Source organism: Hyperolius riggenbachi, chromosome 11 (genome assembly GCF_040937935.1).
Source record: "Hyperolius riggenbachi isolate aHypRig1 chromosome 11, aHypRig1.pri, whole genome shotgun sequence".
Classification (NCBI taxonomy): domain Eukaryota; kingdom Metazoa; phylum Chordata; class Amphibia; order Anura; family Hyperoliidae; genus Hyperolius; species Hyperolius riggenbachi.
In genome coordinates, this window is record NC_090656.1 from 227852019 (window position 1) to 227873944 (window position 21926).

General features: G+C 43.6%; 1 protein-coding gene across 1 annotated transcript in view; it reads left to right on the forward strand.

The window, feature by feature from the left end:
- Positions 1 to 374: 374 nt before the first annotated feature.
- Positions 375 to 21926, forward strand: part of LOC137538235 (uncharacterized) — a 197426-nt gene continuing 175874 nt past the window's right edge. The window contains exons 1-4 of the mRNA XM_068260284.1: positions 375 to 435; positions 505 to 732; positions 19855 to 20121; positions 20436 to 20690. Of these exons, the coding sequence (XP_068116385.1) occupies positions 654 to 732; positions 19855 to 20121; positions 20436 to 20690 (601 nt within the window). The 5' untranslated portion in view covers positions 375 to 435; positions 505 to 653. The remainder of the gene's footprint in view (positions 436 to 504; positions 733 to 19854; positions 20122 to 20435; positions 20691 to 21926) is intronic.

Genomic DNA, 21926 nt, shown 5'->3' on the forward strand with positions numbered 1-21926 from the left:
TGAAATTGGCGCCGGTAGACTTGGGCGCAGAATACAGCCGGTATATGGCTGATCCTGCTTCTGCACAAGTCTGGGCCGATTTAATTACTATTCCCCCTCCAGGCCGCCATGGATAGTGGGGGAATGAAATAATTCGGCTTCCAGCGATTGCTGGAGGCCGAATTATTATGCTTTTAAGCAACTTCCGATGTTACTCACTGAGCGTTTCAATAGGAGTGATTCCTATTGAAGTCTATAGAGGCGCCGGCTGCGCCCAAATCTAGCAGCGCTGAAAAGCACTGCTCCGCCAGTCCTCCCCTGGGTGGCCGCCAGCACTGGGCAAACCCCCATTTCAGTTGGGATGTTGAGTTCACAAACCACATAACCGGCTGCAAACACTAGCTTACGGGTTCACCAGTCAACTGACTAATGGCACACAAGCAGTTTACCCCATAGGTTTGTGCACCCCATTGAGTTTTCCCAACTCTAATCATAATTAACAAATTGTTTTCATTTGCTTTATAGATACAAGTAAATGTCAGATCACCGTCCAGGTTTCCAACAACCGCATAAATGTCTCTGGCCTGGCAAATGGACTTACCGTGCGGAATTTAACTGATGCCAGCGGGGTTGCTGTAAAGGCCTCTGATGGGAGCTACAATAACACATCAAACATGAGCTTTGTGTCCGGTGCTCAATACACCATCTACTATGGAAACGCCACCACCAGCTGCTGCTACAACGTCACCACCAGTAAGTCTTGTGGATTGGTAAGTTAGCGAAAAGGTGCCCATATATCTAGCAATGTAGAGGCAGACTGACCATGGGACAGATCTCTCTCTGATCGAATCTGATCAAAGAGAGATCTGTTGTCTGCCCATACACCACAGGCCGATTCCTGATAGATTTTGGCATGACATGCATCTGGATTTGCCCTGGCGACACTACCTCTGCCGTCGGCCTGACTGCCCAAGTGTAAAATGCGCCCCCTACGGTTCCCATGCAGTGTAAATTCTCACCTGTCCCACCGGCCTCATCAGCCATCACCTCCATGTTCACCCTAACAACGAGCGCCACCATGTGACAAGTCTACCACATGTGGCGTGCACCTCGTGGCACGTGTGTGACATCACACACATACCTGGTGCCACTGAGGGGGTGACAGCAGATGAGGCTGGGAGTTGTGCAAGCGGGACAGGTGAGAATTTACACTGCGCACGGGCATGGGGGGGACAATTTATACTTCTGAGAACGTAACCTCCCCACGTTCCTCTTACTGATTGGACAGCAGGGTGGGAAAGGTGGAGCTGGGAAGGTCATGCTCTCCGGAACTGCCTCTTAAAGTGACCCAACCATCTCTATGGTCATTGGGTGACTGGAGTTCAAATTCAGAAAAGGGGGTGGAGCCACAAGCAACCAATCAGATTTGGATCATTTTAATGCAAATTATTGATGCCAAAAACCCCAAAGCTCACAGACTTGGTCATTGAGTAATTGAGTAATTGTGTGTTAGGGTTAGAAAAAGCAGGTGGAGCCAACACAAGCCAAATACATACCCGGGCAACGGCGGGCCATCAACTAGTATATGTATATATATATATATATATATATATATATATATATATATATATATATATATATATATATATATATATATATTTTATGGACCTCCCCATAAAGGAGGTTTGTAATAGTGTGCCATTGGGGGGCAGGGGTTGGGGTGAGAGGCCTTGGGTGCATTTTGGCCTAGAAACTGCCCTGTTGGTAGGTTCAGCAATGAGATGCAAATAATTACGAGCTACTGCAGGATTATGCAATTTCTATATGCAAATGTACGCAGCTTGAAAATGTAATCTAATCTGTAGAAGGGGGAAGTGGAAAATCCCTGTATAGCTTGAAGGCCCCCCCCCCCCCCTTCTTACCAGTAACAGTTAGGCTAATTAAGAGTTCACTTAGCATGAGGTGTTTGTTCTGATAGGTTAGTGTTGCTGGTTTAGGTCAGAATTAGGTTACCAGATGTATTTGACACCAGGAAAGAGAAACCCTAAACCGTGAGAATGGTAAAGTGATAGGCATGTTGAGGAACAGGATGAGAATTTAAAGAGACACTGAAGCGAAAAAAAAATTATGATATTATTTATTATATGTGTAGTACAGCTAAGAAATAAAACATTAAGATCAGATACATCAGTCTAATTGTTTCCAGTACAGGAAGAGTTGAGAAACTCCAGTTGTTATCTCTATGCAAACAAGCCATTAAGCTCTCCGACTAATTTAGTCGTGGAGAGGGCTGTTATCTGACTTTTATTATCTCAACTGTAAGTGAACTGTTTACTTTTTCTCTGCTAGAGGAGAGGTCATTACTTCACATACTGCTCTGAAAGAATAATTTTGAATGCTGAGTGTTGTGTAATCTGCACATATTATAGAATAATGCAATGTTAGAAAACACACTATATACCTGAAAATAAAAGTATGAGAATATTTTCTTTGCTGCTAATCTTCTAGAAATTATTCATAGTACACAACCAATTCATTATATCATATTTTTTTTTCGCTTCAGTGTCTCTTTAAAGGATAATTATAATTTTGCTGCCGGTGCTGTTGAAACTGTGTTGCTCTCACCCACCCAGAACAGTCTTGCAGTCGGCTATTACCCTTCTATAATTAAGGTTAATTATGGAATTGGAATTATGGAATTATTCCTAATCTTAAAGGACCACTATCATGAGAAATTGTAAAAAATAAAATACATGAAAAAAAACCCCATAAATAAAAAGTACATTTCTCCCAAAGTAAAACGTTAAAATTACATTTCTCCTGTGTTGCTGTAAATTACAGTAGGTAGTAGAAACCTAATAGAATTGAGAGGTTTTTTGACTAGCCCATCTCCTCACGTGGGGTCCTCATGGTTTTCCAAAGCACTTAGTAAACAGCAGTTGATCAGTCTAACTGCCAGAATAGTGTGCAAACAAGTGTGTGTGTGTGTGTGTGGGGGGGGGGGTGTCTACCTAAATTGCAGACACAAGATACATTCAGTAAAAGGAAAAAATAAAATGAATCCCTTCCAAAGCCCCCCACCCCAGTAACCAAGCAAACACATAAAAAATAAATCATAAATAGTTGCCTTAGGCTACTCCGCTTTTTTTATTTTGTATGTCATGAGGGTATGTTACTGTTATTTTAGTATATAAGGGCTTGCAATTGACAACAAAACAAAACACTAAAAACACTGAATACACCTTCATTTCCAAATACTATATCGGCGCCATACATTGTACTAGGGACATAATTTAAATGTCGTGATAGCTAGAGACTAACGGGCAAATAAAATGGGTGGGTTTTATTTATAGTAGCATTGCTTATTTTAAAGGACAACTGAACTGAGTGGAATATGGAGGCTGACATATTTATTTCCTTTTAGACAATACCAGTTGCCTGGCAGCTCTGCTGATCTACAGTGGGATGCGAAACCTCGTTAATCGTAATGATTTTCCTTTATAAATCGTTGGTTGTTATGATAAAAAGTATCAGTTAAATATATCATGTAGGAGACACACACAGTGATATTTGAGAAGTGAAATGAAGTTTATTGGATTTACAGAAAGTGTGCAGGTGCATAAATTTGGACACCACAAAAAAGAAGTGAACTCAATATTTAGTAGATCCTCCCTTTTGCAGAAATGACAGCCTCTAAGCACTTCCTGTAGGTTCCAATGAGAGTCTGGATTCTGGTTGAAGGTATTTTGGATCAATCCTCTTTACAAAACATCTCTAAGTTCATTCAGGTTTGATGGCTTCCGAGCATGGACAGCTCTCTTTAGTTCACACCACAGATTTTCAATTATATTCAGGTCTGGGGACTGAGATGGCCATTCCAGAACGTTGTACTTGTTCCTCTGCATGAATGTCTTAGTGGATTTTGAGCAGTGTTTAGGGTCGTTGTCTTATTAACAGATCAAGCCCCGGCACAGCTTCAGCTTTGTCACTGATTCCTGGACATTGGTCTCCAGAATCTGCTGATACTGAGTGGAATCCATGCGTCCCTCAAACTTTGACAAGATGGGGGCGTGACTTCCGCGCAGCCAAGACGGACGTGTCTGAGTAGAGCTCCGTGACCAGCTTATCATTAGCGGCTTATACAGATGGTGCCACAACCCTCTTCCCTCTCAGATGCGGAGGAAATGATCGTAGAAGGGGAAAACTCCAAAAAGCGCAAAAAGCCGCCAAAACTGCAGAAATTAATGGATTACTTTGTGGAGAAAGCTAAGCGCTCATCCTCCTCTCCCAAAGATGGCGCCGGTCCGCTGACTAAGGAGGACGCGCGGCCTAAAGACAAGCTGCTGCCAGGTACTGTACCTTCGGTCCCCCACTCCGATGGCTCCTCATCATCCCCAGAGAGATCGCCCACATCCAGGAGCCCAGTTAAAAATAAGCCACGCCCCTCCCCACCAGAAGAGGTAGAAAACACTTCGGCCCACGAGGCAGCGCCATTTGACGCTGCCACTGCATCCATAGAAGCCTTCCCGGCCTCTGAACAAACTGCGTCCCAAAACTATATCAAAGACATTCTCTTATCTTTCAAATCCTCGCTACTAAGCGATTTAGCGGCCATGAACAGTGAAATGCAGAGAGAGATAACAAGTTTAGGGGACAGGGTGGACGCAGTGGAACAGAGGGCCGCATTGATCTCGTCCAAATACACTAAAATTCTGGACGTCGCAAACACACAAGATGAGGACATACAGTGGCTAAAAGATAAATCATCAGATAGGGAGGACAGATCGAGGAGGAATAACCTCAAATTCAGGGGTATTCCTGAACAAGTTACAACAGATGAGCTACATAACTTTATCTGGCAACTGACGAAAGCGGCTCTACCAAACACAAAGGAATTTGAACTTTCCATCGATAGAGCCCATAGGCTCCCTAAGCCAAAGTTTCTCCCCGATTCTGTACCAAGGGACCTAATTGTTAGATATGTCTTTTACCAGACCAAGGAAGAACTGATGAAAGCAGCAAGACAGCCCAATAAGCTTCCTGACCCATACAGTAATATTCATCTGTACGCGGACTTATATGCAACCCTGTAGAAAAGGAGAGAACTGCAACAAATGGCTAAAGCCCTACGTGACCATCAGATTATCTACAAGTGGGGTTTCCCCACCAAACTCCTTTTTAAAATAGACAATAAAATGTACTCTATCTCCTCCCCAGAAGATGGAGCAGCTACGCTGAAAAAACTGGGTACAGCAATACCCCCGCTTCTCCAGGGTCTCCCTAACCGCGGTCCGGCCATGAAAATTGCTCCTGAATGGCGCCAAGTGATGCGCTGAAGCTGGTATGGTACTCTCACTCGGCACGAGCCATATATCTTTAAGTGGAACTGTGATATGTGCATTTCTATAAGTCACACTTTATATCTGTGTTCATTGCTGATCTTCCAACGCTCACCTCTCATAACACCATTTGTGAGCACAGAGCTTCCCCTTCCTGCAGTGGTGAAGAGTAGGACTAAATCCTCACCTTCGTATAAGTATAATGGCACTACTATACAATGTTTCTCTGTGTTAATGTTTAAATGGTTAGATATTAATAGTTTTTGTTTTTCTTTAACTCACCCCTACCCAATTGGGCCTTATAAAAATCTCTGGCGATTAACAGCCGTTAAGGGCAAATCCCTATCTCATGTTAAGTTACTGCGAAGGTTTCAAATGTACCTTAGTCCAGCATTTAAATAGGATGAATATAAACATTGTCTCAATCAACACTAGAGGGCTAAATAGTGCATATAAAAGAAGAATGTTGTGGAAGGAACTGTAGCAGAGGAAGGGTAACATACTGTTTGTCCAAGAAACCCATCTTCTTCAGAAAGATACCCATTTCTGTGCAAACAGTAAGTTTCCCACTATGATTCATAGCACCTTTACAAAAAAAAGGGGGGGGGGGGGGTATGTATGGGGTTTCATGAAGATCTTGATAAAATTGAAAATACCATAACAGGCCCACAAGGAAGGTACATTGTCTTAACAGGTCAAATTAACAATATGGACATCACCTTGGTTAATGTTTACTGCCCCAACACGGCACAAAAATCATTCCTTCAAAAAGTAAGAAAACAAAGCCAAGCAGGTGCAAAAAGGAGTGTTATTCATAGGAGGGGACATGAATGCGATTATTTCCAAGATAGACTCTTCCACTAAAAATCCCCAAACGCCCTTTCTCCAATCCCTGCTCAATTGGAATGATTTATTTGACCCCTGGAGAATTACCAATGGCTCCCAAAGAGATTACACTTTTTTTTTTGCAATCCATGGCTCATATTCAAGGCTAGATGTATTTTTAGTGGACAGGAATCTCCTCAGATTAGTCACTTCCACAGACATAGGCTCAATTTTGTAATCTGACCACACCCCTATTCAACTACTATCCCCATCATCCCCCAACCCCCCATCTCGACAATGGAGACTTAACCCGTCACTCCTCTCAGATCCAGAGGATGTTAAATACATAACAGAGGAGATCTCTGGCTTTTTCTCCATCAATCACACTGATGATGTCAAGATAGCTACTATATGGGCTTCACACAAGGCTTACATAAGAGGTCTTTTAATTAAATTGAGCTCAATAAAAGAACGGAAAAAGACAGCTGAATATGATTCCCTTCTTGACAGCATTAAAAAGCTAGAAAAACTACATAAACAAAACAGGAATAGGGAGATAGCCAGAGAGCTCTTTTTTCTTAGACAAAGAGTTAAAAATCTATTGTATAAAGATTTCGACATGCTACTCCAAAAAAATAAAATGTTACACTACTCACAGTCAAATAAAGCGAGCAAACAAATGGCCAACGCTGTTAAATACAGACAAAGTAAGAGTACAATCTCAGCAATCATCCACCCAGTAACCAGGGCCGGCCCTAGACTTTTTGCCGCCTGAGGCAAATTTTTTAAAAAAAATTGCCACCGCCGCCCCTCCCCCCCCCCTCGGGGGGGGGGGGGCCGCTCTGGGGGGCCGCCGAGCTGGAGGGGTAGCTGGCAGGACGGGGGTATTGGGCCAGCGGCGGGGAGGGGGGTCGGACCCCCCCCTCCCTCGCCTGGGTCCCCCGTCCTCCGCTCCCCTCCAGCCTAAATAGACGCAGCCGTATATGTAAGAGGCACGGGCGGGGAGGACACTCACCTCTTCCCAGCATGCGCTCCACTGACATCACTTCCTGCAGCGTTGCAGGAAGTGATGTCAGTGGAGCGCACGCTGGAGCGAGGAGGAGGTGAGTGTCTCCCCGCCCGTGCCTCTTACATATACGGCTGCGTCTATTTAGGCTGGAGGGGAGCGGAGGACGGGGGACCCAGGCGAGGGAGGGGGGGTCCGACCCCCCTCCCCGCCGCTGGCCCAATACCCCCGTCCTGCCAGCTACCCCTCCAGCTCGGCGGGCCGGCTCCCCGCACCCACGGACGGGCGGGTGCCGCCCCTGGAAATTTGCCGCCTGAGGCAAAAGTTTCACCCCGCCTCATGAGCGGGCCGGCCCTGCCAGTAACCAAAGAGAGATTAACAGACCCCATGAAAATAGCCAATGCCTTTAAGGACTTCTATCAACAATTGTATAACCTTAAGGATGACCACCAAACAAACCAACCCAATCCACAAACAATTGCTTCCTTTCTGGACTCCATTAATCTCTCCACACTAACTTTCGATCAACTAGAGATGTTAAATAAACCCTTCAGTCCCGAAGAAATCTCCAAAACTATAGCTGCGCTTAAGCATAACAAAGCCCCAGGCCTAGACGGCCTACCTAATGAATATCTTAAAATATTTGCCCCATCATTAATTCCAACTATGACGGAATTGTTCAATAGCTTCCCTAACCGTAACTCCATCCCTCAGGAATTTTTGGAGGCCAACATCTCAATAATTCCCAAGCAAGGGAAGAACCCAGAAATCACAGCCAACTACCATCCAATCTCTTTACTAAATTCGGACATAAAATTATATTCCAAAATGTTGGCTTCCAGAGTAATGAAAATCTCTCCCACGATCCTACACCAGGACTAAGTAGGCTTCACTCCAGGCCGCCAAGCATCAGACGGCATAGGAAGGATGCTGAACATAATAAGGAACATAGAGCTCTCTGGAAGGCCTTCTCTGCTATCTTTGGATGCGGAGAAGGTCTTCGATAGAGGTCATTGGGGGTTCCTGGGGGCAGTCCCAGACAAATTTGGGTTCAAGGGGAAAATCAAAGATGCAATTCTATCCCTGTATACCACTCCATCAGCTAAGGTTAATGCAGCAGGGTTTTACTCCAGTAGTTTCACCATAACGCTAAATTATGTGCCAGCAGCGGAATGAGGAAGTCGTAATATGTTAGTTAATCTCCATGGTGAAGGGGCGGAGTTCTGAGGAGGAGTGGACGCTCATAAGTGGTGGATAGGCGGCGAATGGATAGCTCTGAGGAAGAGAGGCGTACCCCTTGAAACGTCAGCAACCCTGCGCCGCACGAAAGAGTGACGTCACTGAAAACTAATCCACCGCCGTGGAGCGTTACACTTCCGCATACGGACTTGCATCTATCCGGAAATCCAGCCCCGACATTGCTATACATCTAGCCTCTCCGCACCCACGTTATTGGCCAAACAGGTGACGGATTGAGGCAGAACGTGGAGCTGTGATCTTGCCCTAACACAGGAGGGTAATGTATGAGTAATTTTATTGTCGCATCTTGATTGAAGATTGAACTTTGGGTCAGTCATTGCCGGGCAGGCAGGCTGATTGGGATTCGCATTAGAAACAGTGTGACACCAAAACATACAACTTGAAGTGCTCATCAGTGCTCAGAATCTGTGCTTATGCAATTGAAGATTATACGCATATCTTTTTGCTTATGTGCTTGTGGAACTATGGTTTTTTGATTCTTTACTGGGATCCCTATTTTTACAGCATTTTTTACACGTACTCACTGCAGTGAGGCTGAGCGAGTGGTGTGAGGGTTGAATGCTTGTGTGAAGTGGGGAAGGTGCTACAAGTTTATTTGTGGCCTAGGATCACTAATCATTGTTTTTATCTATCTGGAGTATTAAAGATATTTATCTTTTAAGCGCTGTGGACATTTTGTGATATATATATTTTTGAGGTTTTGAGGATTGCCTGGTCCAAATCAGCTGCTGAACAAAACCATCTGGCGCAAGCTGCTATTCTCAGTTTAAAGTTTCACCATAACAAATGGAACCCGACAAGGGTGTCCCCTTTCTCCTGTGATCTTCACTTTAATAATGGAAGTAGTGGCAGAAAGACTAAGGAAGGACCCAGATGTTAGAGGCACAAAAATTGGCAAAGATACTTTTACAATAAGTATGTTCGCGGACGATGTTATTCTCTCTTTGGAAGACCCTATTATCTCCTTAAAACGATCAGTAGAAATACTCCAAGAATTCTTCGCCGCCTCACTGTACAAATTAAACCAATCTAAGTCCGTCCTAATGGGATTGAATATTCCATGCTCACTTAAAAGTAGTATAATCTTAAGCTATCCTTTTGTATGGTCTGATTCGTCTCTACAATATTTAGAAATCCAACTAGCAGCCAGAACTGCGGACCTGTTTCGTATGAACTATGTCCCTCTTCTAAACAAAATTAAAAATGAATGTACAAAACTTTCTAAGCACTGGTTCTCATGGACAGGAAGGATAGCGGCCCTAAAAATGTTTGTGTTACCACATATACTGTATATATTTAGAACAGTTCAAATCCCCATCAAAAAGAACTTTTTCACTGACATCACAAAAATACTGTCACAATATATCTGGCAAGGGAAAAAAACGAGAATTTCCTCTCATTCCCTAAAAATTCCAAGGAAAAAGGGGGGCATTGGGGCCCCTGCATATGGTCCTACTACCTTGCGGTCAACTTAGAACCCTTGAAGTTCTGGTGGAACAACGACCAAGACAAAGCCTGGGTTAAAATAGAGACGATCTCATTAACATCTCACCCAAGAGAATTATTATTAGCAATGACCTCAGGCCAAACACCCCATACCTCAATCTACCCCACAGTTACTGCCATGCTTAAAGCCTGGGAACACTTTCTAAAATTCCCTCCTAACGTACCTACCTCATCAACTCTGAAAATCCCAATCTCTACTCTGTCTTTACTTAGCTCAAATCTGAGTACTCTGATGTGGAGCAGTAAGGGAATCTTGTGGCTGAATGATATATTTTATAGAGGGAGAATTATGCCATTTGCACAACTACAAACCAAATATAACCTACCAATTTCCCATCTCTTCCTCTACTACAGAGTAAGACATACCATCTCCTCTTTCAAAAGGCCTCCTACTACAATTACTATGCCTGACCACATTTTGACTCTCCTAAATAGCAAGATGAATTACACTGGAGCAATATCAGTATGGTACAATACCCTGCTTCCGGACCATAGAAAGACCCTAAGTAAGTACAGCACAATCTGGTCCACAGACCTTAACACCCACATCTGCCCTGCGAAATTATCTCTCTCACTAAAATTTTTATTAAAATCATCAAGGTGCAACTCCCACTGGGAAACAGCACAGAAAATACTCACTAGGTGGTATCTCACCCTGAGAAGAATGGCATCACTCTCCCCTACATCATCAGCTACCTGTTGGAAATGCAACTATGAAACGGGAACTCTCCTTCATATGCTATGGGGCTGCCCATTGGTAAAAGCTTTTTGGTTGAAAGTGGACAATCTACTAAAACAAATAATCTCACCAAGGTTTCAATTAACCTCCCTGGCGGTAAGCCCGAGCTGAGCTCGGGCTATGCCGCACAGGGAGATATCTCAGCCCCTGGTGGGGCGATTTTCACAATGTAAAGTGCTGTGCGTGCAGCTAGCACTTTGCTAGCTGCGCGCACAGCTTGATCGCCCGCACGCAGCGGCAGAAGAGGGCCCCCCCCCCTCCAGAGCCCTGCGCTGCCCGGACCAATGAGTTCCGGGCAGCGCTATGGGCTGGATCGAGTGCGCCTGACGTCAGGACGTCGGCTGACGTCCATGACGTCATGCCGATCGTCGCCATGGCGACAGGAGAAGCCAAACAGGGGAACGCGTTATATACGCGTTCCCCTGTTTGCTATTGTTGCCGGCGGCGATCGGACTAGAGGGCCACAAGCGCCCTCTAGTGGTGTTTCATGTAGCTACCACTCTGGTAGCTTTACATGAAACAAACAAAAAAAAATTAAAAAATAAAGTTTTTTCCACCATCTGAAAAAAAAAATTAACCGCCAGGAAGGTTAAAGCCTCAGCTAGCCTTGTTATTATATGGCATTACGGACCTAAACTGAAAACATAAAACCCTCATTTTCCATATCATAATCTCAGCTCTTCAGCTAGTGACCGTCCACTGGAAGTCCTCAGATAATATCCCCTTTAACCAGCTTGTATCGATGGTATGCAACAACATGAACCTTGAAAACTGTATCAGAAGCAGATCATTCCCCAATGACACAGATTTCAATATATCTTGTGATTGGATAAGAGCCTTTATAGAACCTCAACCCTCCCCATAGACTAAATGATGACGACACTAGTTAGTTGGTGTGAGTTTTTAAATCATACAAGCTACAGGAAAACTGGCTCCTCACTGAATATCAGAGGCCACGTGTACAGCAACCCTCTCCACAACATGCTCTAGAAAACGCCATGATTGCCCTAAATGGTTTGAGAAACCATGTATAAGATGAAAGAGATACATAATTAGCCAGCCCACTTTCCTATCCCAATCTAGGTATAATCAGAATCAGAATCAGAATCAGAATCAATTTATTTTCGCCAAGTAAGTTTGCACCTACAAGGAATTTGTCTTGGCAGTCGCCTAACAAACACAAACAAAAACAATACAAGGACAGACAGTGTGAATATTACAAGTTAAGGACATTATAAGTATAGTGACAGTAAGCAATGTGAGAATTGTTCATGTTTAGTTCTGTGCTGATTACTTTCAGTCCTAGCAGCTCTAACGTGGTTCCGCATTAAGTATGGCTACCGCTTGAGGAAAAAAACTGTTCCTGTGTCTAGAGGTTTTGGTAGCGATTGACCGGAATCTTACTCCTGAAGGCATGCGCTGGAAGATGGAGTGAGCTGGGTGAGAGGGGTCAGAGGCAATTTTGGTTGCTCTCTTTCTGCACCTGCTAGTGTAAAGATCCTGCAGGGAAGGTAAGCTACAGCCAATTATCCTTTCCGCTGATCGGATGATGCGCTGCAGCCTCTCCTTTTCTAATGCTGAGCAGGAGCTGAACCATACAGTCATAGATGATGTTATGGTTGATTCGATGATTGCAGTGTAGAATTGCACCATTAGATTTTGAGGTAGGCCAAACTTTTTCAGCTGCCGTAGATGGTACATTCTCTGTTGTGCTTTCTTGACAATAGTGGCAGTGTTGTTGTCCCATTTTAAGTCGTTTGAGATCGTGGACCCAAGAAACTTGAATGACTCTACTTGGGTTATTGTGGATCCATTTATGGTTAAGGGGAGGTGCTGGGGGGGAGATCTCCTAAAGTCTATTATCATCTCCATGGTTTTGAGAGCATTTAGTTCCAAGTTGTTGCTGCTGCACCAGGAGGAAAGCTGTCCCACCACATGCCTGTATGCAGACTCATCCCCGTTTTGAATGAGACCAACAACTGTTGTGTCGTCTGCAAACTTCAGAACCTTAACAGATGGATCTGTGGAGATGCAGTCATTGGTGTAAAGTGAGTACAGCAGTGGGGAAAGCACACAGCCCTGGGGTGCACCAGTACTGACTGTCAGAGAGCTTGATGTGAGTTTACCAAGTCTAACACGCTGTCTTCTGTCGGTTAAGAAGTCGGTTATCCATTTGCAGAGGGATTCAGGTATATGTAGCTGGGAGAGCTTGCTGTGCAGCAGTGATGGAATTATGGTATTAAATGCAGAGCTGAAATCTATAAATAAAATCCTGGTGTAGGTTCCTGGGATATCTAAATGCTGTAGTACATAATGCATACACGTGTTCACGGCATCGTCTGCGGATCTGTTAGGCCTGTAGGCAAATTGCAAAGAGTCCAGCAGGGGATCTGTGATGGATTTCAGATAAGTCATTATCAGTTTTTCAAATGCTTTCATGACCAGTGATGTCAGCGCAACAGGCCTGTAATCATTTAAACATGCAGGTTTTTTTTTTTTTGAATTGGTACAATAGTTGCGCTTTTAAAACAGGCAGGAACAATTGAGAGTTCTAGAGATGCTTTGAATATGTCTGTAAATACAGGCGCTAATTGGTCGGCACAGAGATTCAAGCATTTCGCAGACACAGCGTCTGGTCCCATTGCTTTCCTGGTGTTTTGTTTTTTGAAGAGTCTGTTTACATATTGTTAGAGCATGCACATCTGGGGACAGGTCAATAGATTGTGTCTGGCCTCCTGTGTTGTGTAGTTGCTGAGGCACCGCAGGGGGTGGAGACGTTGGCTGGCAGGAAGAGTGTTCAGTTTGCCTGTGGCAGAGATGCAAATTGACTTGTTGTGTTTGGCTTTTGTTGGTAGTGTCAAACCTGCAATAAAATGTATTCAGCTCATTTACAAGCTGCAGGTTATGTAGTGAGGGGGGAGGAGATTTCCTCCTGTAGCTGGTAATTTCATGTAGAGATTTCCATATTGTGGATGAGTCGGCGTTAGAAAATTTTTCCTCGAGTTTTTGTGAATAATCTTTTTTTGCGTCGGTAATGGCTCTCTGCAGTTTGTATTTCGCATCTTTGTAGAGGACTTTATCGCCTGTACGATGTGCCCTTTCTTTGTCGAGGCGCAGCTTCCTAAGATGTGATGTAAACCAGGGTTTATCGTTATTGTACCTGGTGCACTTTTTTGTGGGGATGCAGGACTCTTCACAAAAGGTAATATATGATGTCACAGCGTCAGTGTATTCATTTAGGTCACTGGAGGATTCTTTAAATAAATTCCAGTCAGTTAAATCAAAGCAGCTCTGCAGTTTTTCTACAGCTTCACTAGTCCATTTCTTAACTGTGGTCACTACAGGTTTGGCAGTTTTTAGTCTTTGGATGTATGTTGGGATAAGCTGTATAACAGCATGATCAGAGTTCCCCAAAGCTGCCCTGCTGACAGAGTGATATGAGTCCTTAGTCGTAGTGTAACAGTGATCAAGTGTCTTACCTTCTCTAGTTGCGCTTGTGACGTGTTGCCTGTATTTGGGGAGTTCTTTGGAAAGGTTAGCACTGTTGAAATCCCCTAGTATGATAAAAAAAGAATCTGGGTACTCCCTTTCCACCTCAGTGATTTGATCTGCGAGATCTTGGAGCGCAGGCTGCATACATGTTTGTGGAGGGATGTACACAGCAGCCAAAATAAATGAAGAAAACTCACGGGGTGAATAGTAGGGTTTGCAGTTTATGAAGAGTGTTTCCAGCCCAGCCGAGCATGTCCTCTTAATAACTGTAACATCCATGCACCATCTATCATTAATATAGAAGCAGAGTCCTCCACCTTTGGTTTTGCCAGAAGTAAGTGGGTCCCGGTCAGATCTGTAGAGTGTAAATCCATTAATCGGCAGAGCGTTGTCTGGAATAAGCTCAGATAGCCAAGTTTCTGTGAAGCAAATAGCCGCAGAGAGATAAAAGTCCTTCTTTGTTCTGATCAGTAGTTGAAGCTCATCTAGTTTGTTGCATATGGACCTGACATTAGAGAGTATGATTCCAGGTAGTGGAGAGCGCAGTCCTCTGCGTCGAAAGCGAGTCTGGATCCCAGAGCGTTTGCCTCTTCTTCTAAGCCTCACTGCCTGGTTCAGCACTGTAGCTCCACTGGTCAGAATCCCCAGAAGATCAAGAGTAGATGAAATATCCAGAGGTAGATTATATTTAGCTAAGTTCCGAATGCTCAGTAGTTGTTCACTGGTGAAGGTTATCCGGGTTGGGTTGCACAAGGCAATGTTGAAAAACAAAAATACATAAAACAAACATAGAAAGACAGAGCAAGGTCCCCACACCCCCTTGGTTTGTTTTTGCAATGTAACTAACTTCCTGTTTACCCAAGCCCAGAGTGGCCATGAGAATTGGGGAATACAGGAGACACGAGTTCACTCAATATCTGATCTGTTTGTTATATATGTTTGTTGTATATGACCTTTAGTCTGTTTTTTTTTATAAGACAATTAAGATGTAAAGATAGCTTAGCTACATATTTTGCTACTGTAACTGCTGATAAGCTGTCTTAACCTGCTGTACCATAAAATTTCAATAAAAACAAGTGAAATAAAAAAAAAACTTTGACAAGATTCCCAGTCCCTGCACTGGCCACACAGCCCCACAGCCCCACAGCATGATGGAACCACCACCATATTTTACTGTAGGTAGCAGGTGCTTTTCTTGGAATGCGGTGTTCTTTTTTCTGTATGCATAATGCCCCTTGTTATGCCCAGATAACTCAATTTTAGTTTCCTCAGTTCACAGCACCTTATTCCAAAATGAAGCTTGCTTGTCCAAATGTGCTTTAGCATACCTCAAGCGGCTCTGTTTGTGCTGTGGGCGGAAAAAAGGCTTACTTTGCATCACTCTCGCATACAGCATCTCCTTGTGTAAAGTCTGCCGAATGGTTGAATAATGCACAGTGACTCCATGTGCAGCAAGATGATGTTGTAGGTCTTTGGTACTGGGCTGTGGGTTGACTGACTGTTCTCACCATTCATCACTTCTGTCTATCTGAAATTTTTTGGGTCTGCCACTTCGTGCCTTAACTTGAACTTAGCCTGTGGTCTTCCATTTCCTCAATATGTTCCTAACTGTGGAAACAGACCGCTGAAATCTCTGGGACAGCTTTCTGTATCCTTCCCCTAAATCATGATGGGGAACATTCTTTGTCTTCAGGTCATTTGAGAGTTGTTTTGAGACCCCCATGTTGCTACTCTTCAGAGAAAATTAAAAGAGGAGGGAAACTTACAATTGACCCCCTTAAATATTCTTTCTCATAATTGGATTCACCTGCGTATGTAGGTCTTCACCTGTGTATGTAGGTCAGGGGTCACTGAGCTTGCCAAGCCAATTTGAGCTCCAATAATTACCGTACTTTTTGCTGTATGAGACACACTTTTTCTCCCCAAAAAATGGGGTGAAAAAGTCCCTGCTTCTTATATGGCAAAGGCAGGGAATCCCCGACTTTTGAACGTCCGCCGATACGAACCGCCGCTATGTCGGGGATTCCCTGCCTATTTCCCCCTGTGCCTGGCTCCCCGCTATGTGTCTATCCTGCTCCCCCCCCCCCACTTACATGCCTAAGCCCCCCGCTTACATCGCCGAGTCCGCCCTGTGTATGCAGTGGCAGCGGGCAACAGCTTACCTCCTCCATCTTGCCCGTGGCGATTGAAGACATCCGGCTCCTGTGGGCGGCTTCCTCTAGTGTCGGCTTAGGCATGTAAGAGGGGGGGGGGTAGGATAAACACATAGCATGGAGCCAGGCACAGGCGGAAACATGGGGGGCGACAAGGCACAGAGGGGGCAGACCAGAGGGCACAGAGGGGGCAGACCAGAGGATGAGGGGGCATACCAGAGGACACGGGGCAGACCAGAGGGCACAGGGGGGACCAGAGGGCACAGAGGGGGCAGACCAGAGGGGGCAGACCAGAGGGCACAGGGGGGACCAGAGGATACAGAGGGGGCATACCAGAGTACACAGGGGCAGACCAGAGGGCACAGGGGGCAGACCAGAGGGCACAGAGGGGGCAGACCAGAGGGCACAGGGGGGACCAGAGGACACAGAGGGGGCAGACCAGAGTGCACAGGGGGACCAGAGGGCACAGAGGGGGCAGACCAGAGGGCACAGGGGGACCAGAGGACACAGAGGGGGTAGACCAGAGGGCACAGGGAGGCAGACCACAAGACACAGAGGGGACCAGAGGACACAGAGGGGCAGACCAGAGGGCACAGGGGGGCAGACCAGAGGACACAGGGGGAACATTACAGGACAAAGGGGGGAGACCAGGGGGCACAGGGGGACACACGAGGGGGCACAGGGGGGAGTCCACAGGACACAGGGTAGGAGACCAGAGGACACTTGGGGTAGACAGGGGGAGATAAGGACACATGAGGTACACAGGAGGACACCATTTGGGGGAGGACATGTACAAGATGCTCCTGAAATATGGACGCACCAGGTTTAGTTTATATTTTTTTTCCCTGTTTCTTGCCCTCTAAACCTGGGTGCGTCTTCTATTCCGGAGCGTCTTATATTCCGGAGCGTCTTATACGGTGCGAAATACTGTAGTTCTAAAAGTTTTGGAATCAATAAAATGACAACAGTGCCCAAATGTATGCACCTGCCTAATTTTATTTAAATCATTATTGCACACTTTCTATAAATCCAATAAACTTCATTTCACTTCTCAAATATCACTGTGTGTGTCTCCTAACAATGGTTAATTTGCATATATTCAGCAGTGTTGCTCTGGGAGATATCTCAAGCTCACTCCAACCTGAATTATCGCAAATTCTTTCTGTTTTAGGAAAGCAAACTTTTGTTTTTCTTTATATGATATATTTAACTGACATTTTTTTATCGTAACAACCAGCGATTTACACAGGAAAATCATGAATGGGAGGAGCGCTGACAGGTAAAAATGGCGTTTGGGGTTAAGATAAAATGACCTGTAGGCTGAAGTGGTTAAAGGGATTCTGGAAAAAAAAAAAAAAAAAAAGAAACTATGAGATAATGATTTGTATGTGTAGTACAGCAGAGATTGTAGTACAGCAGAAATTGAACATTAGTAGCATAGATATGAGTCTCATATTGTTTCCAGTACAGGAAACATTAAGAAATGTCATTTATCTATGCAAAAGAGCTTCTCTGAGCTATCCGACCAAGCTTGGCAGGCTATAGTGCTGTTTTCTGAAGCACTTATCTCAACCAGTCTCTCGCTGTTCCTTGTTTTTTTAAGGTTTTACTGTAAAAAAGTTCAAAGGGTCAGTAGCTCTGCTCTGATTCATAGTTTAAAATTCAAAGTGTAGTTTGTAAACTGCAAATATTAGAAAATGATGTAATGTTCTAAAAATAAAGCTGTACAGCTGAAAATGAAAATATGAGACTTTTTTCCTTTGCTACTAATGTCCTATTAACTATCCGCACTACACATAACATCATTTATTTTGTTTTCGCTTCAGTGTCACTTTAACACACACATACTGTATTTGATATAGTTATCTTGTCAACTATCATCACACAGAAATTTGATAAACTGCTTAGTGTCAGTCAGGGGCGTAACTAGGTGGGGCCCCCCTGCAAAACTTTGGATGGTGCCCCCTCCTGCCTTCTCTCTATGCCCAGTCTCCTCTAATATCACTACAAGTATCTCTACAGGACACAGCAGTGGAGGAGGGGTAGAACAGGCTGTACACAAGACCCTGCTGAACACTGAATAGAGACTGTCTGCAAAACACTGTATGATTCCTTATCAGTGGTTGAGCAGATGCAGTCATTAGAACAATTGTGCAGAGAGTAGAACGTTTTTTTTCTCTCCTGGCCCTTTCAGTCTCTAAGGACTGGGCCCCCTGTGGATTCTGGGCCCCCCAGCAGCTGCATCCCTTGCAGGGTCTATTGTTACGCCCCTGGTGTCAGTGGAGCAATCCAGAATGACTATGTTCTTGCTATTTATCTTCAGATGATAAAATAGATTGAGAGGTAGGATCATAATCTGATCTCTCTGTCGTCAATGGTTATGCCTGAAAGGGTCTTGTCCATTTGGACAGCCTGTATCGGTATTCCTTGCTTTTTTAAGGGCCAGTGTACACCAAAAACCTCTAGCAGATCCGCAAAACGCTAGAGGTTTTTTGAAGCAGATTTTCAGAGTGATTCCTAGGCATCCTAGGCATGTTTAGAGAGGTTTTCTAAACATGCCTAGCGTTTTTTGGAGCGTTTTTGTGTAACAGATTACAAATATTGTTACAGTAAAGCTGTTACTGAACAGCTTCTGTAACAAAAACACCTGGAAAACCGCTCTGATCTAGCGTTTTTCAGAGCGGTTTTCCACTTTCCTATACTTTAACATTGAGGCAGAAACGCCTCAGAAATCTAAAAAATGCTGCAGCCTCCGAGTCTGCGTTTGTGGAAAAAAACAAACCGCTCTGGTGTGCACGAGCCCACTGATATACATTACCCAAGCAGTTTTCAAACCGCTATCATTTTTAAAAAACCAGAACCGCTCTGGTGTGCACCAGCACTATTATACGCTGTAGCTTAAATATCCTGTTTAGTGATAATTGTAATACTCTAATTCCAATCACGCAAAATTTTGGGTAGATATACGCAATTACAGCCATGTGTAATTTGATTTGGGCATTCAACTGATTTTTTTTGTAACCCATTTGAAATGTCATGCAATTTTTGCCTAATTTTTATGTAATTTTGTGCTGACTATAGTGGTTAGTAGCAATGCTCCCATACAGGCTATCATCGCCAAAAGTGCTGCGTATGTTAAGGAAAATGTTAAAAATAAAATTATGTTTAGGTGGAAACAAGGCAAATTAATAAAATAATTTTTCAAAAAGACTTTGCAGTTTTTGAGAATATCGATTTTAAAAATGGAAATGAAAAATGTTTTTTAAACTCAGAAAAATTAGTTAAAAAATGTATTTTTTGTTTTGTTCCCACAATTAAATATACATGGCAATTTTGATGATGATAGCATGTATGGGGACTTTGCTATTGGCCCCAAGCAACCGCCTGGGGCCAAGTGGGCATCAAGGGACCCAGCTTCCACTTTCTCTGACCACTCTGACAATAGGAGCCTTGGGCTTCAATTCGTCTCAATCATTTTTCTGTTCTGGAGACATAGTTGTATTTATGTTTATTCCTTCTCATGCATCATTGTATGTGATGCTCTCCTTCCTGTAGAGCCATTGCCTGTGAAGTCACTACAAGCCAGTAATAGCTCTACCACTACTGTGTACTTATCGTGGAGCAGACCGGATGACTATAAGAGTGGATACAGCTACAGAGTGCAGACAAATACAACACCGGCGGCAACCAATACCCTTCCAGCTAGTGAATCAGCCACAATAACGGGCCTGACACCAGGAGCGACTTATACATTCATGGTATATACAAGAGCTGCCAATAGCAGCACCGAATCAGACCCGGTATCTACAGCTTCCTGCACAGGTGAGGGGGTGTTTCTTATCATTGGGAGAAAACGGCATTCCTTAGGCTCCCTGAACACTGCAGATCCGTTTTGTGATTTCGTTTCCAATTCCGATTTGCAATTCTGATTTTCCCTGCATGCAATCAACAGAAAAACGGAAGAAAAAACGCAGCATGCAGTAATGATTAAAAATCGGAATCGGATGTAAAAGCTGATTAAAAATCGGAATCGCATGCAGTGTGCAGGTAGCCTTGCTCTGATTCAAGCAGACTTGTGTACATAATAGCACACTAAATCAGTGATGATAATAATAATAATATCATTGTGATTGCAGTTCCTGGACAAGTCGTGTCACTCTCGGTGAGCAGTTCCGGGTCGGTGAATTCTCTGGCGGTGATCTGGACGGCACCAGCAGGATATGTGTCTTATTATAATGTTACATTATCGGGAGATGTATTTAACACAATACAGACCAGAAATACACAATTTACTTTCTCAGGCTTATCCCCCGGCAGAAATTACACCATCACTGTGCAAACAGTCAGTGGAAGCTGCAGCAGTACCGGCACTACAGTGACACAAGCCACATGTGAGTAGCATCAGGTCATGTGACTGTGTATTGTGTCATACTTTTTGTTATGTTTTGTGTATTGTGTATGCTAGTGATCGTAATGGTACATTTTGTATTTTAGGGTAATTTTCATGATTACGATTACTATAATAACCGCAAAATCATAATTGGGAGAAATTACATGAAATTTTGCATAATGGTGAGCATATGTGTAATTTTCATAATTACTATTGTTTTTGTATTAGCTAGTTCATAATTATGCAAAATGTTGTGTAAACACAACCAATTTTTTGAGTAATTACAATAAAGTAGGATTATTTTTCACATAGTTATGAAAAATTACACAAAATTACAATTAAAACACAAAATTACTCATGAATTTACAAAGATGCACAAAATTACGAAGCAACGTTATAAATTGTGACAAAATGAATTACAATTTAGATTTTTTTTTTCAGAAAATTACAAATTACATGTCAAATTTTGGTTCAACACTAGTATATGCACAGTTTACCAGAATTTTTTTTATCTCTAATCCAGTGTTGCTTAATAATTTTTGGCAAACATATTTTCTCATCGAAAATGGTATTTTCGATTTTGAGAAAATTTTCCTCAATATGGTGAAAATTCACAACAATGCAAAAACGTTATTTTACTGTGAAAAGGGAAAAATCATTTATTTTTAGTACAAAAAAAATCAAAAAACATTCAAAAAATACAAAAATTAGTTTAAATGGCATTTTTTCTCGAAAGTTGAATATAACTTTATTTTTGTGACAATGAATGCGAAAAGAACGGTCAGGCCTGGTAAGATATCAGCTCACACCTCAGCTCCTATGCCCCAATCTAACCACAGCTTCTTCACAGGGTCAGATCTAGGGGGGGGGGGGGGGGGGCAAGCGGGTATCTTGCCCCAGGCGCAGTTTGTTGAATCCTTAAAAAGGCGGCAAAATGAATGGCAGTTTAGGCGCCAAAACCTGACCTTTAGGCGCCAAAACCTGACCTTGCCCCAGGCGCAACTTGGTGTTGATCCGTCCCTGCTTCTTCACCGTATGTGGCGCATCCCTGCTTGAAAGGGATGTAGGGAAACAATACCTGCCCGACTTCGGTTACACCAAGGCCTTGTAGGTGCAAGGTATAGGAGCTGAACTAGATAACTCACCAAAGCTGGACAGGAAACAAGAGAGAAAGTCCAGTAACAATCTGAGTTCATACACATAAAATCAGAGATATCAAGGTACAAAAGGAGCAGGC